General features: G+C 33.0%; 1 protein-coding gene across 5 annotated transcripts in view; it reads right to left on the bottom strand.

Annotated features, from left to right (window-relative positions):
* Nucleotides 1–15,932, bottom strand: part of na (sodium leak channel non-selective protein na) — a 99,998-nt gene that overhangs the window by 41,768 nt on the left and 42,298 nt on the right. For 3 of the 5 annotated variants that reach the window (XM_072537786.1, XM_072537789.1, XM_072537790.1), the window contains 3 exons: nucleotides 13,892–14,017; nucleotides 3,960–4,154; nucleotides 2,529–2,708 (listed from right to left, as the gene is read on the bottom strand). In XM_072537786.1, the coding sequence (XP_072393887.1) occupies nucleotides 2,529–2,708; nucleotides 3,960–4,154; nucleotides 13,892–14,017 (501 nt within the window). The remainder of the gene's footprint in view (nucleotides 1–2,528; nucleotides 2,709–3,959; nucleotides 4,155–13,891; nucleotides 14,018–15,932) is intronic. The other 2 variants (XM_072537787.1, XM_072537788.1) reach the window with 2 other exon arrangements.

Genomic DNA, 15,932 nt, shown 5'->3' with positions numbered 1-15,932 from the left:
GACTTTTCAACTAGAGTTTTAAGGCATTGCAAATGGTCGTTTGTTCCGTGTCCCGCTCGAAATCCTGCCTGTTCTTCTGATTGATAGAAATCGAGTTTTGCTTCTAATCTGTTTGTCAGTATTCGAGTAATGAGCTTGTATAGGTGGTTAAGCAAACTAATTGGCCTATAGTTTTCGAGATCTGATTTATCCCCTTTTTTGTGGAGGAGGATTGTAACCAAATTCTTCCATTTACTTGGAATGTTTTCACTATGCAGACATAGATTAAAAAGTGTTTGGATTCGGGACATCAAAAGTGGACCTCCTAGTTTAATTGTCTCAATGACTACACCATCTTCCCCCGGATCTCTATTATTTTTCATATTTTTGAGGGCATGTTGAATTTCCTCTCGTGATATATCTGGTATATCCTCCGATGCTACATTATGTACCCTTTGTATTGGTTGTTCGATAAGCTCTGGAATAACTTGACTTTTATATAATGTTTCATAGAAACTTTTCACTATATGTAATATGCTTGGTCTATCTGAGATAATATTTCCATTTTTGTCTTTAAGTTGGAAGATTTCTTTTTTGCCATTTTCCATTTTTCTCCTCAATGCTTTCATGCTTTTGTTGTCTTCTATAGTTTTTATAATTTTCTCGTTGTTGTATTTTCTAATATCCCGTCCGATGGCTTTAGAGATTTCTTTATTGATGCTGTTTATATCTTGTGAGTCAACATTTCCTTGACTTCTTAGCATTCTACGATCTTCCATTTTTTGTTTCGTTTCTTTACTAATTTTTTGTTCTTTTCCATGTTTAGGGCTAAATTTTTCCTGAGCTTGTGTTAATGTATCTACTATTTGTTCGTTTATGTTATTTACGTCTTCTCTTGTTGTATTTATGAGTAAGTTACTGGTGATATATTTTTCAAAGTCAAGTTCATTCGTTGGGCGCATCCAAGGTTTGAATTTTTTACTTTTTATCATCTTCAGTCTTTCTTGCTTAATATTGATTTCTACAGTTGCTCGGACCATTCTATGATCGCTTGCAACCGAAAATTGATTTAAGACTGTAACATCTTTGACTATATGTTTTTTGTCAGTGATGATGAAGTCGATCTCATTTTTTGTCTTACCATCGGGGCTCTTCCAAGTCCATCTTCTATGGATCTTCTTATAGAAGAAGCTATTCATTAAATATAGATTGTTTGTTCAATCTATAGAAACGCAATCAGATCAAAGAAACGCTGACAAATTATTTAAGATCCGGCCTTTAGTTGAAAGAATATGTAGAGGTTGCTTGACACTTCCAATATACAGTGAGGTTGCTGTAGACGAACAAATGATACCTTTTACGGGCGTGTGTAACATAAAACAATTTGTTCGAGGTAAACCTAATCCAGAAGGATTAAAAAATTTTGTCTGCGCCACTTTCAAAGGATTAAAATTAGACTTTATTAGACGATATTTATCAAGTGAAAAATACATATCTGTATGATGAATGATGATGATGTTATGAAATTAGGTGTTGGCCCATCCGCAGTCATTAAGTTATCTACAACATTATTAGAAGGGACACATGTATTCATTGATAGATATTTCACCACCTTACCTTTACTTGAGGACATGTAAAACAAAAATATTTTTTTAACTGGTACAATAATGAGATCTAGAATACCCAAAGCAGTTCATGTAACATCGGATAAGGTGATGATCGATTAAGTCAGTTATGCTAGCGTCAACTGCGTTGCAAATAGAACCTTGAGATAAATGTAAGCGATGGTCAAAAAACTACTCCCGATATTTTGAGGTACCTAGACCAAACATTGTTAAAAATTACAACGAATCCATGGGAGGAATAGATTTAATTGACAGGATGATCAGTTATTATACAATGGAAGCTAGAAGTAATAAATGGACAGTCAGAACCATTTTTCACTTGTTTCACCTTGCGATTGCCAATTCTTGGATTCTATACAGAGATGACCATAAGCAACTTGGTGATGCTAATAAAACCATTATGAAGTTCAAGGAGTTTAAAATAGCTGTTTCTGAGTTTCCAAAATACCATTTCTGAAAATTCTGATTTTGGGAACATTTCAACACTGATAACTAGAAATAGTTACAAACCTAGCACATCACTTCAATCGTCTACTAGGAGAAAGATACAACACATTCCTGCAATGGCATCCGAGTTAAACAATTATGTTAGATGTAAGCTTCCAGGTTGTAAGGGTAAAACAAAAGTTTATCGTAAATCATGTGACATATTTTTATGTTTAACGGGAAATAGCGCAATTGCTTTAAACAATTTCATTTAAAATAAAAAAAAATTTACATGTGTTTTTATACTAAAAATCATACGAATTCGATTATTTAATAAAAAAAAAACAAAAAAAATCATGTTATATATATATATATATATATTATATATATATATATATATATATATATATATATATATATATATATATATATATATATATATGTAAATATATATGAAATATTTTAATACACACAAAATTAAAGTAATATACTACTTACTGCAGGGTTTTGTATTGGACTTTTCTTTCTTTTCCAGTAAGAGGATCCTTTAACCTGGCGTCATATCGAGCATAGACAATCATTTGACAAAATTTTCTAAATTTACTCTCTCTTGGTACAGCAAAAAGAGGTGTATCGAAGAAAGGATGATTTTCTCGTAGATCTTCTTCTCGCTGATTTCTAAATAATATAATTATTAATCATATATATATATATATATATATATATATATATATATATATATATATTTCGACCGTACTGTCTTAAATATTGTTTTATAGTATCAGCAATCGGTCTGTATGAAATAACTCCCTAAGAGGGCATTACATCAAATATTGAGACATAAAACAACTATATTTAAATCAAATTAAGTAAAAGCTATACCTGTAAAAACGCTGCTGTGCCGTTTATGCTTAATTTTCAATGTAAAATCCTATAAGAAAATGATAAGGTTCATTCTGCTCATTTTTGAGCGTTTTGTGGTAGGGGTATAATAGTTTGCCGGATCGTGACGTATGATACATCATTGAAAAGGAGAGGGGATAGCAAATATGTTGAGATAGAAAAAACTTACATTACGGCATTGCTCAGAGGGCATTACATCAAATCTCCTTTGTTATTGGTCCGATTGGAGCGTGTGATAAGTTAAATGAAAGGGAAGGATATCACGAATATATTAAGATAGGAAAAACAAACAAGGCGACTACCAAAATGACGCTACACAGTGACTTTATTATTTTATGGTTGCCTTCCATCTTATGTACCATTGTTTTTTCTTTGCGAGATATGCCATTATGGTTTACCTTTTTTTTTGTCATGATAGACATTTTTACTGATAGACAAAAATGAAAGCTCCATAGTGATTGGTCAACGGAAGTGAATAAATTTCATTGTTCTCATCAGAATCTTAAAAAATCATTCAACGAGTGATCATTTTTTTAACAGCTTTATAGAAACTGACTACATTTGCGGCAAAATACAAAAAATTAGTCTGAAATGTGCACTATTGACCTTTAAAACTCATTTTAGTTTTTGTCGATAGGACACTCTAACCAAAAGATATCGAATTTTTACCGTGTTTACTATTTAATTTAATAAATTTTATTATGTTTACTAATAAACATTTTTGTTAAAAATTATCTTAGCTACATTTTTTATTGAAAATATTTTTTTTGCGGCATACAGTTTCTTGGTAAATCGATTTTTTCCGTTTTTGCCTCCCTATGAGGGTGTGTTTTAAAGGGAAACCGCGTGATGCGAGTGGTGAACTTTTTGCATATTTTTTGTGGTCTCAAAATTGTCATTCTTAGCAAAATTCAGATCTTTACATGATTTTTAGTGGCATTTTCGTCTTCGACTGGAGTAGATAAGTAATTCTGATAAGAAGATTGAATTAATAATTAAACAATTATTACATTTTTAATAGCGTACCTTCTCATTTCTGCTTGTTGTCTTTTGGCTTGCAATAACTTAATGTCCAGATCGTGAGGTCGGGCTCTGTTTGAAGTCACCCTGTTGACACCGATATCACCATTTTCCATCAAATGTTCATAGGTTTGTTTCAGCTTAATAGAACCACTGCGTACACTTCGTCTGATGGATCGCGAACCAAATCTGTGAAAAAACCTATATTTAAATATATCACCTACATATTTCGCAATTATTGATAAAGTTGTTTGCAATTTTAAATTAATTTAAAATTTGAGCAACTTACGAATTCATGCTCTTTTGAGACAAATGCAAGTAGTGCTTTAGAATAAAGTTTTAAATGTAAAATATACCAGGTTGATGTTTGCAATATGTGACTGTTCTTTTAAATTGATCACTAAGATAAGAGTATACCATCAAACTGCATTTGAGACTAATATAATAAAATTTATAAAATAGCCAAACTTAGAGCAATAACCAAAGATTTTAGTAATACTTTCACGGTTTATTAAACGAAGAATTTAATAGAAAATCTGTGGTGTAATGTAATCTAATGAACTATCCTCCAATAAACTTGTCCCTTAAAGCAACTTAAAAATATTCACAATATTTTTTTAAATCATCTATTTTATAATTTATATATATATATATATATATATATATATATATATATATATATATATATATATATATATTATATATATATAATGTAATATGTCAGAATTATTATTATAAATTAATATAAATATCACCGTATGGCACCATATGCAGAACGGATGGTAGGAAAATACCAGGGTGGTAAATAGACAATTCATCAGATTGCAACCCTGAAACAAATTTAAAAAAAAACACTGGAATATGGCATTGATACTCATCACATATTTATAGACTAAAAAGCAGCCTACGACTCTGTGAATATAAGAGAGATGTTCAAAGCAATGAAAGAGCTAGGGTACCAAATCAGTTGGTAAATTTAACAAAACTAACTCTTGAAAAAGTTGAATGTAGAGTACGAATTCAGGGGGTACCGTTTGAACCTTTTAAAACAAATAACAGGCTGCGCCAGGGAGACCCTCTCTCCTGTATACTGTTCAATCTGGCTCTGCAAAAAGTAATACGTATGTCACAAATCACAACGATTGGTTCAATATATAATAAATCAGTGCAAATACTTGCCTATTCTGATGGTATCTATATTGTTGGGATCACCGAAAACGCTATACTAGAGGCGTATGTAGCATTAAAAGAATCAGCTACAAAAATGGGTTTAATAATAACACCAAAAAAAACGAAGTATATGAAAATAAGCACGCAACCACAAATCCTACAAACATGTGTTATAGAAAACGACGTCATCGAAGCAGAACGAATTTGTATACCTAGGAGCGCTCCTTTAATCTACAATTATATCGATAAATACAAAAATAAAACTTTACAAAACAATAATACGCCCAGGTCGCCCAGTCCTAACATATGGTTCAGAGACCTGGACTCTAACAGTTAGGATCTTTTGAAAGAAAAGTTCTAAGGCAAATCTATGGAGCAGTTAATGGTGGAGAAGACTGTACAACTTCGAACTTTATAGAATATACCAGGAACCAGATATCGAAAAACATATTAAGTTAGGACGTCTGAGGTAGATAAGGCATGCAATGCGGATGGAACAAAATGACCCTGCTAGAAAAACGCTCCTTGATAGACCCATTGGCCAGAGAACAAGAGGAAGACCGATGATAACATCGATGAAGACATGATAAATATGGGAATACGTGCTTGGCGGAGAAAGGCGATGGATAGGGACGACTGGAGAGAAATTCTTGAGGATGCTAGGACCCACGAAGGGTTGTAAAGCCAGAGTGATGATGATGAGGCAGATAAAATTAAATTAGTTAAAGAATTGGTAATTTTTTATATTACCAAGTAACACAACAAAATAATTTACTTAGTATTTCCACCCCTAAGAAGAGATGGCATTCATCCTTTTTCTTTGACTCATTTTCTAAGTATAATTATAATTAAATGAAAAAGAGGAAAAGGAGAAGCTTAGGGAGCTGAAGAAAAAGCTTAAGCAATAAGAGGGAGAGCTGAATGAGAAGCAACAACAAGAAGAAGAGAAGGAAAAGCGTAGAAAATAGAGGTATAAATTATAAATAGTTTATCCCAAATCCACGAAAATTTTAAGTTAGGTGTAAGTCCAATTACTAATAAAATAGATAAATAAGAAGAACAACAATATTAGTTAGAACAACAACCAAACGATTTAGACTCTAATTCAATTTTAAATTAAACTAATGTATAAAGACAAATAGTTGGGTTAGAAAGAAAAATTCATACCCAAGCTTTTTTATCTAATATAGTTTCAGTAACTAACGTCAAATCTGAATAAACAGCTTCATCATCTTCCATAGTTAAACCAGGCAAAATTTAAAACCACCCACATTCGATGTCAAACAGCATGGTAAACTTATCGTTTTCAGTTAGAAGCTACAGCTCGAGCAAATGACTGAACTGGAAAAGAAATGGTAGTTTCCTTGGTAGTGATGCTTCGAGGACAGATGTAGTGTCTTTTAATTTCTTCCCCAGGATGCACCCAATTACACCTATCTCGTTTAAGCTTTATAGACAAAATAGAGCCAGCAGCATCTAAAGCAGATATCTCAAAGTGAGCTGAAAGTTCTATATCAAAAACACAACCAAAGCCTGCAATAATTTGAAGTTGATATTAAAAGGTTATAGCATTTGGCGTACCCTCAGGCATCTAAAGATTTTCTGAAACAAATTACTATAAAGGCATTCATAGATGGACTTCAAGATGTTAAAATGCAACAAGCTTTTCGATTACACCATCACAAAATGCTAAATGGAGCACTTTCTCAGCACAGGAGTACGAAGCTGCGAAAAGCATTTCCAGATCTCGCCCAAAAATTCCGAACACGAAGAAACCGGTTATTCTCCATCGATGATGATCACCGGAAGAGAAATTAAGCTTCCTCAAAATCTTATTTTAAGAAGATTGCCTCTTCACAAAGAAGAACGTTCATCCTTGACGTAGATCGAAAATTTGAAAGAAAAATTGGGAAAAGTCTACCAATTTGCTTTTAAAATTTTGAATCTTCAAAGCAATAAAGCCAAGGATAGCCTCAACATGCATGCTACTGGAACAAATTTCGAAAGAAGTAACCCAATATGGTCATACAATCTCAAACGTACGAAAGAACTTTGTCTGAAACTTCAACGAAACTGGAAAGGCCTTATACAGTCACCTAGAAGTAAACCCAAGGTAGTTCATATCGAGAGATTAGCTCCATATCATGGAACTCATCCACCCTGTTGGCTTTAATCGGTCCCTGATAGAGCAGTTATTTGAGGTGAATATATATAAAGGAGAGAGCAGTATTAAGCCAGTTCCATAAGATTGATTCCATACATAAAAAGCCCCTTGACGAAAATGAAGAAGTATTAAAAAATCTAAAATGTTAGAGATGTCATCGAAAAATCCCGAAATGTCTAGTAATATCTGATAGTTGTCATTGAGTTAAAGTTATAAATAAGTATTGTAATATTGTTGGTATTCCAATAAAAGTAATTTTAAAGAACTGAAATAGTATATTTCAAATTGATGCAGTTGTTTAGAATTCGGAAGAGAAATCGTGAATAACTGTTCTGTATTTGAAATTTACTTATAAAATGGACTCAATGAAATAGGTACCAGAACAGATTGTAATATTGACAATAGGAATAAAGGTGAGTTGTATAAGAAAAAAAAATTAGGGGAGAGTCGGCTATTGTTCTCACCTAAGGCTAATGCAAGATATTGCAAAAATTTAAAACATTTCAGTTTCCAACTTTTTTAAAGATATGCTTTAAGGGCCTAGATATATTATATTGGTGAAGACCGCTTCCAATGAGTTGAACAGTAGAACAGTGAGAGGTTCCAATTATTGTAACGTGCACAATTACCCCACCTATTCGGCTAATGGTGCGCATATGTCGGATAGCTGTGCGCAATAATGACCTTCGAAAATGTAGTTTATTGAACGTAAATATTAAAGGTACAAACAAATATATGGAAAAAGATAAGAAACCAAGTTAAAGATATATTAAAAAAAAACTGAGAATCGCAAAAGTCACAAATATATCCTTCTGGATTATCCTCTCCTGTATACATAGCATGAGCACATTGACAACATATCGAACACTTGTTCCATACCTCGTCTTTTTTGCTACCATCACCACATAATACACAGAAGTCATTTTCATCTGACACGAGATCGTCCAACTCATCATCATTGCACAGTTCACTTTCTGAAACATCTTCGGAGCTGATGTTACAAAAATCTTCCGTTTTGTACCTTCTTTCAATTTCTTAGTTTTCTCTTTGCCTCTTGTACATTTTGAAGCTTGTTTAAACAATATTGCCTTTCTTTTCTTTTTTCAATTTCCATCTCAAGCTTTTGTCTGTTAGACGTTTCTGTTAACCCCTTACTGCATATTGGGTCATATGGCAAAATACTTAGTTTTATACCTAACCGTTAGAGATCGAAAATTATTTTAAAGTATTTATGCATCACATGTCCATATAGACATAGAGCACATATTTCGTATAACCGGTAATAAAGCGCCATCTCAATGCAGCAAAGTGAACTTTTATGAAAATTTGGAAATGGCCGTAGAATGACAGCTGTTCATAAGAATTGTGCAATTTGATATTCAATTATCGATGTTTCTACTGAATATTTTTGTACAAAAAAATAGCAACATCAAGAATAGACCTTCAAGAAAGAATTTCTTCTGTAAGTATTTTCACGTATTTCTTTATTTTGGTATTTTTTGGTAAAAAATATGCTTGTGCCGTATATGCCACGATATGCACTGACGTACAAAACTCTCTTTCATATAGGCACAATATGCGTTCTGAACTAGATATTATTATTATTTTTTATTTTTTGGATAATGGATCCAACAAAAGTTTTATGGTGAAACTCTTGTGGGAGTGGAGAGTGGACATACCAGATGATAGTGAAGACGAAGGTCTATCAGATGATGATATTTTCTCTATTATATTAGCCCCAGAGTCAGACTAGGAATATGATATAATAGATAATAATTAATCAGATATTATTATCCCAGAAATGGATTTAGAAAGCAGTTCGGATAGCGATATTTCTTTGGACGAATTACGACGTAATCTAATAAAGCATAGAAATAAAAATCATCCAACTTGGAAAGTAGGAATTTTGGTAACATCAGATGATGATCTAAGATTTCTCGGTTCTACTGGTCTGCCACCTGAGTTGTAACAAGCTGATTCCCCTTACGCATTTTTTTAATTTTTTTAACAAATGAGATGATCAAAGATATAATTTATCAACCTATATTATATTCAGTGAAAAAAATACCTCAAAAACCTTTGAAACTTTCTGAAAATGAGCTAGAACAGGTCTTAGAAACCTGTATTTTTATGTAAATAATGGAATTGCCAAACGCTAGAAGTTATTGGAACTCCAGCCTGAATCATCGATTGATCTCAGATATTTTGTCATGCAATAGATGGGAAGAAATAAAACGTTTTTTACATTTTGCGAACAATAACGATGCTATTGCTGCCGGGAATCTTGGTCATGATAAACTTTTTTAAATCCGACCGCTACTAATTAAACTAAGGAATCAGTTACTCAAAGTTACAAAAGAGGAACTTTTAGCCATAGATGAGCAGATAATTCCGACAAAGGCGCATTCATCTATAAAACAATATAATTCGCAAAAACCCCACAAATGGGAATATAAGGCGTTTGTTTTTAGTGGTGTTAGCGGATTTTTCTGCAATTATGAAATTTTTGTAGGAAGCCAAAATAATGTTGTACCGGATGGTTTTCCTGATTTAGGGGTAAGTTTAAATGTGTTTCTTCGGCTAACACAAACAGTACCAAGATTTATTAATCACAAAATATTCTTTAATAATTGGTTCAAAAGCGTCCCATTGCAAATTTATCTACCGAAACAGGGTATGTTACCACTTTGAACAGTTAGAATAAACAGAGTGCCAAACAGTAATATGCCAAAAAAAACTGAATTAAAAAGAAGGGCTAAGGAGCTATGGTAAAGAAAGTAACCACAATTAATGGTACAAAAATATCTGTTGTTACATGGTATGACAACAAATTTGTAAACATTTTATCAACATATGCTGGCAGTATGCCAACAGTTGAAGTTAAACGGTTTTCGATAAAAGATAAGACACATAATGGTTCCATGTCCAAAAGCTGTAATGACTTACAACAAGTATATGGAGGAAGTAGATCTCCTGGATTCAATGTTGGGATATTATAGGATTAAACTCAGATACAAAAAATGGTATATGCGTATATTTTTTCATATTATTGATTTGATGACTGTCAATGCGTAGATTCTTTGGAGAAAAAGTGACAATGAGCATAATAATTTAGCTCTGGTAGATTTCAAAATGAAAGTAGCAGAGTGTTTATGCAAAGTTAATAAAGCTGGTTTTACTACAAAAAGGGGTCGTCCGTGTAGATCTATGGAAAACTTACAAAACAAGAAAAGAAGGGGTCCAGCAACCGATATTCGAATGCAAGATGTACGAACAGATGGATATGGTCATCTTCCATTATGGTGTAGTGAAAGGCAAAGATGTAAATATCCCTGTGGTTCAAAAAGCTTCATAAAATGGGAGAAGTGTAATGTTTTTCTTTGCTTAAACAAAGATAGAAATTGTTTTTACAACTTTCACAGTGAATAATCATTATAATTAGAAAGTAATAAACGTCATTTTTTTATTCATTTTACTTGTTGAATCTTATTTTAATGCATAGTGCATAGTTATATATGAAACACAAAAAAAATAAAAAAATACAAAAAACTAACCAAGTAGGATTTTTTTTATATTATTACCGTAATCTTGAAGACAATTTTGTAATCACAGATTTTTTTTTATAAAAAATAAAAAAATCATGCAGTAAAAGGTTAATATCTGAGATTTTTGTTTTTTCCGGTAAGTCTTTTTTGTGGGTGGTTTCTGAAGCGGACTTAGATTTTTCAAAATGCTGCTGCTGAATTTACTTGGAACTGCACCATCATTGTTTTTTGTATTAGAGACTTGAGTTTGGTTGTCGCTGGAAGAGGCGGACGGAAGCAGTTCATCATCAACTACAACAGGTAAATGATAAGTTGCGGTTAAAAAGTCATCATCCGTGAATTTATCCTTTTGGAAAGGCCTGATATCAGCTGCCTGAAAGCCTAATTGTGCTTTGTGCATTATATCACCTTTGTAGCACTTTATTAAATATCTCGGCTAAATCATATACAGAGTATAGCATGGGTATCTTTGCAGCTGAACATGACTTAATCGTGCTAAACACATTTTACAAACTACCACCAAGACGCCTGTATACGAGGAAATCAATTAGAGACAACGGAGAAGACGTTACTATAAGAAACCAAATAGACTATATACTTTTTAACAAAAGATATCGAAATAGTTTCAACGGTATTAAAACCTACCCAGGCGCTGATATTCAATCAAGTTAAAGAAAACACCTGGAAAAACTGTAAAAAAACATGACATGAGAAAACTGAAATGTAGTGACTTAAAAGAAATAGCCAGCAAAACAATAAATAGATAATTCAAAGAAATCGATAATACAACAGAAAGCACAGGAGAGAAGATAGAATCCCTTAATAAAACGATAGACGACATTAAAGACACTTTTATGAAGAACGAAGAAGGTAAGAATAAAACATGGATGACGACAGAGATTCTGCAGCTGATAGAAGAAAGAAGGAAAAACAAGAACAATAACTCTATGTATAAAACATTACAACGAGATATACAGAGAAAGATCAGAGAAGCCAAACAGAAAAAACTGGAGAAAAAATGCCAAGAAATCGAAATTCTACAAAGTAAATACGACGACTTATACGTGCATAAAAAGGTAAGAGAAATTACAGGCAAATGTAAAAACAGAAGAGTAAATAAACTTGTTAATGACAACGGAAAGGTAATCGTGGACAAAGAGAGTATTGATAATACCTCGAAAAATTACATACGAAATTTATTTTTTGATGAGAGGGAGAACCAGTCCCCAATACCTACGGAAACAGGACAACCTATACTAGTGGGAGAAATAAGAGCAACCATAATATCACTAAACGAGGGGAGAGCTCCAAGACCAGACGGAGTACAGTCTGAATTACTTAAACTTCTTGATGATTGAATCTTTAAGAATACTATGTAAAATCTTTAATAATATGTATGACACGGGCAATATTTCAAAAGATTGGCTAGTTTGAGAGTTTATTACGTTACCAATTATACATCGCAGAATATACAAGCTATGCGAAGGGAGAATACAAGACACGCAGTTTCGATTCATGAAAGGCGTAGGTACGAGAGATGCACTGTTTAGTCTACAGGTATTATTCCAAAGATGCAGAGATATGATTTGCGATATCTACACCTGCTTTGTGGACTACCAAAAAGCATTTGACACACTTCAACACCGAAAAATGATGGATGTTCTAAGAAAAGCCCAAATAGATGATAAAGACCGGCGTATAATACAAAATTTATACTGGAACCAATCAGCCACAATAAGAACAAATCTTGTAGATGCAGATTCTGCGAGGCGTTAGACAAGCATGTATACTTTCACCTATATTATTCAACCTATATTCAGAGGAAATATTTAGTGAAGCCTTGGAAAATTGCGAACATGGAATCCTTTTAAATGGAGAACGCCTAAACAACATCCGCTATGCACATGACAGCATTATTTTTGCAGACAGTTTAAACAGTTTACAGCAACTAATAAACAAAGTAAATGAAGTAAGTGAAAGATTTGGACTACAAAAAAAATACTAAAAATTAAATTTATGGTCATCAGCAAAAATAAAATTAGAGACGTCCAACTGCTTTTCAAGAATACCAGTTAACCGAGTAAAACAGTTTACCTATCTTGGAACAATAGTAAACGAACAATGGGATCACTAACAAGAAGTAAAATGTAGAATAGAGAAGGCTAGGAGTGCATTCGACAACATGGCCAAACTCTTTAAAAGCCACAACCTTAATCTGAATATAAAAGTAAGGCTCCTAAGGATATCGTGGACGGACAAGATAACCAACGAGACTGTACTACGAAGAATGGGGAAAGAAAGAGAAGTGATGTATACGATTAAACGGAGAAAGTTAGAATATCTCGGACACTTAATGAGAAGCGGCACTAAATACAGATTACTGAAAATAATCCTTCAAGGCAAAGTATTCAGAAAGCGAGGAATTGGGAGAAGAAGAATATCATGGTTAAAAAACCTGAGGAAATGGTTCTCCAGAACAACAACTAATCTATTTAAAGCGTCAGTTAATAAAATAATTATAGTCAAAATGATCGCCAATATTCGAAACGAATAGGCACCAAGAGAAGAAGAAAAAATCATATACAACAATTACCCGACGCGCACCATTAGCCGACTCTCCCCTAATTTATAAGACTAATGAATGAAAATACAATTAACGCTAAGAAAAATACGATATAATAATTAAATATGTGAAGAATAAACAGTTTTGAGTTTATAAGATAACACAGAGAAACCAAAGATTATTTAGAAAAATCAAAAGTTAGAGCAGTCATATATTAGCATACAATCAACAGTTTCTAAATATAATATGTATATTCTTATCATGCTTTTTTTGCTGTAAAAAATATACTTGTAAAAACTAACAGGCAAAATCATGTCAACGTGCTTTAAATTTTTAAAAATCAATTTATGTGTCATAAAAACATTTTCATAAAATTCGTGTCTATAATTTTCCATTTCAAAATGGTGTTCTTTCACCTATTCTGGTTGCATATCTAAATTTTGCATGCCAATTGTACTTCCGGATGAAATTTTGTTGCCAATTGGTTGGAACTCACTTCTTATGATCGATACGTAACTGTTTCATACTGTTTACTGTTCCTTGAGGTTTTAAAGGCCCTTTGCTTCCTGGAACTGGTATCATTGAAGAATCGCCCAACATGAGTCTTTGGTTGTTCGAGTCACTAAAATAGATTATTAATTAATTACATAATAAAAAGTAAACATCTACAAAATAAAACAAGGGTGGATTCAAACAGCCCCTAACGTTTATTCTTTTTCAAGGTTATAATAACCTCATTATAGACTCTATGCCTCTTCAAGGCATTGTAACGATAGTATCGCTAGCTCGCGCCGTCGGCTTGTCACCTCTCTCTATGCATGCACTTCCATCAACATCTACCATTACCATTCGATACGCGCTGGAGATGGAATACCGGCAAAGATACAAAACATCGTAGATATTGGCAGGGAACTGAGTCCGGACCAGAGTATTGATCTGGTAAGAGCTCCTAACCCAGGTCTTGGAGTATTGATCTAAGGCCCATCTGAGGCTAATTTTTCTGCCCATCGGCGATTAAGTATTGATTGGTCACTTTTTGTTCCTCGTCTGTATCGAGTAATGATCTGCCTGAACTGTTTTGCTTGAAGTGTTTCTGTACGGCTCTTTTATCGGAAGAGAGTGTGATTTTAGACAGTCTATGTTATTTGATAGAATCTCGTTGTCTTTTATAATTTGAAAGCATTTTCTCTGCTGTAAAATACTGGTGAGATGCCTTTTATTCTCTACTTGATTGGGGCTTTTGTGCTTTAATAGTGAAGTTAATGATGATGTAAAGTCTCTAAACACAAAAGAGTAAGAAATTACAAAAGAGCTTGTAGAAAAAAAATAGACATGTGGACTACAAGAGACGAAGAAAAAAAGGAAAGGGTCAAATTATGCTAGATGACTATCTGATACTTTACAGTGGTGTTGCGAAAGAAACTAGTGCCAAAGAAGGAGTCGCCCTGTTAGTTTAGGGCATTAGAAAATTTTTACACGAAGTACAAGAATGTAAATATATTTCTGAAAGAATAATTAGTGTAAAAGTTAAACTGGATGTCAAACCTCTGAATGTGATAGCAATCTATGCACCAGAGAACAACAGAGATACCACCACAAGGGAAAACTTCTACGAACACCTTCAAATTGTAATAAACGAGACCACAAGTGATGAATAATATAATCATTATGTGTGATTTTAACGCCCGTGTTGGCAACGATATAGTTCCAGGAATAAAACAGCGATATAACGAAAATATCAGAAATGAAAACGGAGACCTTTTGACGGATCTCTGCAGCATAAACGAGACACGTATTAATAATATATTTTTCCCTCGCAAAGAACAATACAAATACACTTTTGAAAACACTAGAGGACAAAGATATATGATAGACTATATTCTGTCGAATACAGAGTTACAGCCCTCTCAAATCTTGGATGTAAGAGCACTAATATTAGCAGAAATAGGAAGTGATCATAAATTGGTATTGTGCAAAATCCAAATGAAAACACATATATGTGATAACAAAACAACAGAATACACCACAAAGATAAAAGTCGAAAGCTTAAGGGATGACTCCTCAAGACATCTATTCAAAAAAAAAAAAAAAAACCGAAGCAACCAGAAACACATATCACAGAAAGTAATAGAGTCGAAGAAAGCTGGGCAAAAATTAAGTCTAATATGTTAGCCTCGGCTAAGAAAGTTCATGGTGAAAGAAATATAAATAAAAATAAATCGTTCCTAAGGCAAAGAACTCCATGGTTTTGTACATAAGTGAAGGAAAAATGTAAAGAAAAGACACTAAATGTCGACCAAAACACAAGAGACATATCATAATTACAAGAAAATCAGAAACGAAACACATGCACTTGTAAGAAAAATAAAAATTGATCACTGGGAACGCTTTTTGAAAGAAATGGAACATGATTTTTATGATCCGCAAACGGAAATATGGCGCTTCATAAGAGGTCAAATAACGGAGGTAAATGAACTAATAAAACCAAAACACATAGAAAAGGATACGTGGATTGACTACCTAAAAAAGCTCTATGC

This window comes from Diabrotica undecimpunctata, chromosome 7, assembly GCF_040954645.1.
Source record: "Diabrotica undecimpunctata isolate CICGRU chromosome 7, icDiaUnde3, whole genome shotgun sequence".
In the NCBI taxonomy this organism is placed as follows: Eukaryota; Metazoa; Arthropoda; class Insecta; order Coleoptera; family Chrysomelidae; genus Diabrotica; species Diabrotica undecimpunctata.
Note: the sequence above shows the minus strand (reverse complement) of the source record. Positions and strands in the feature narration are given on the sequence as shown.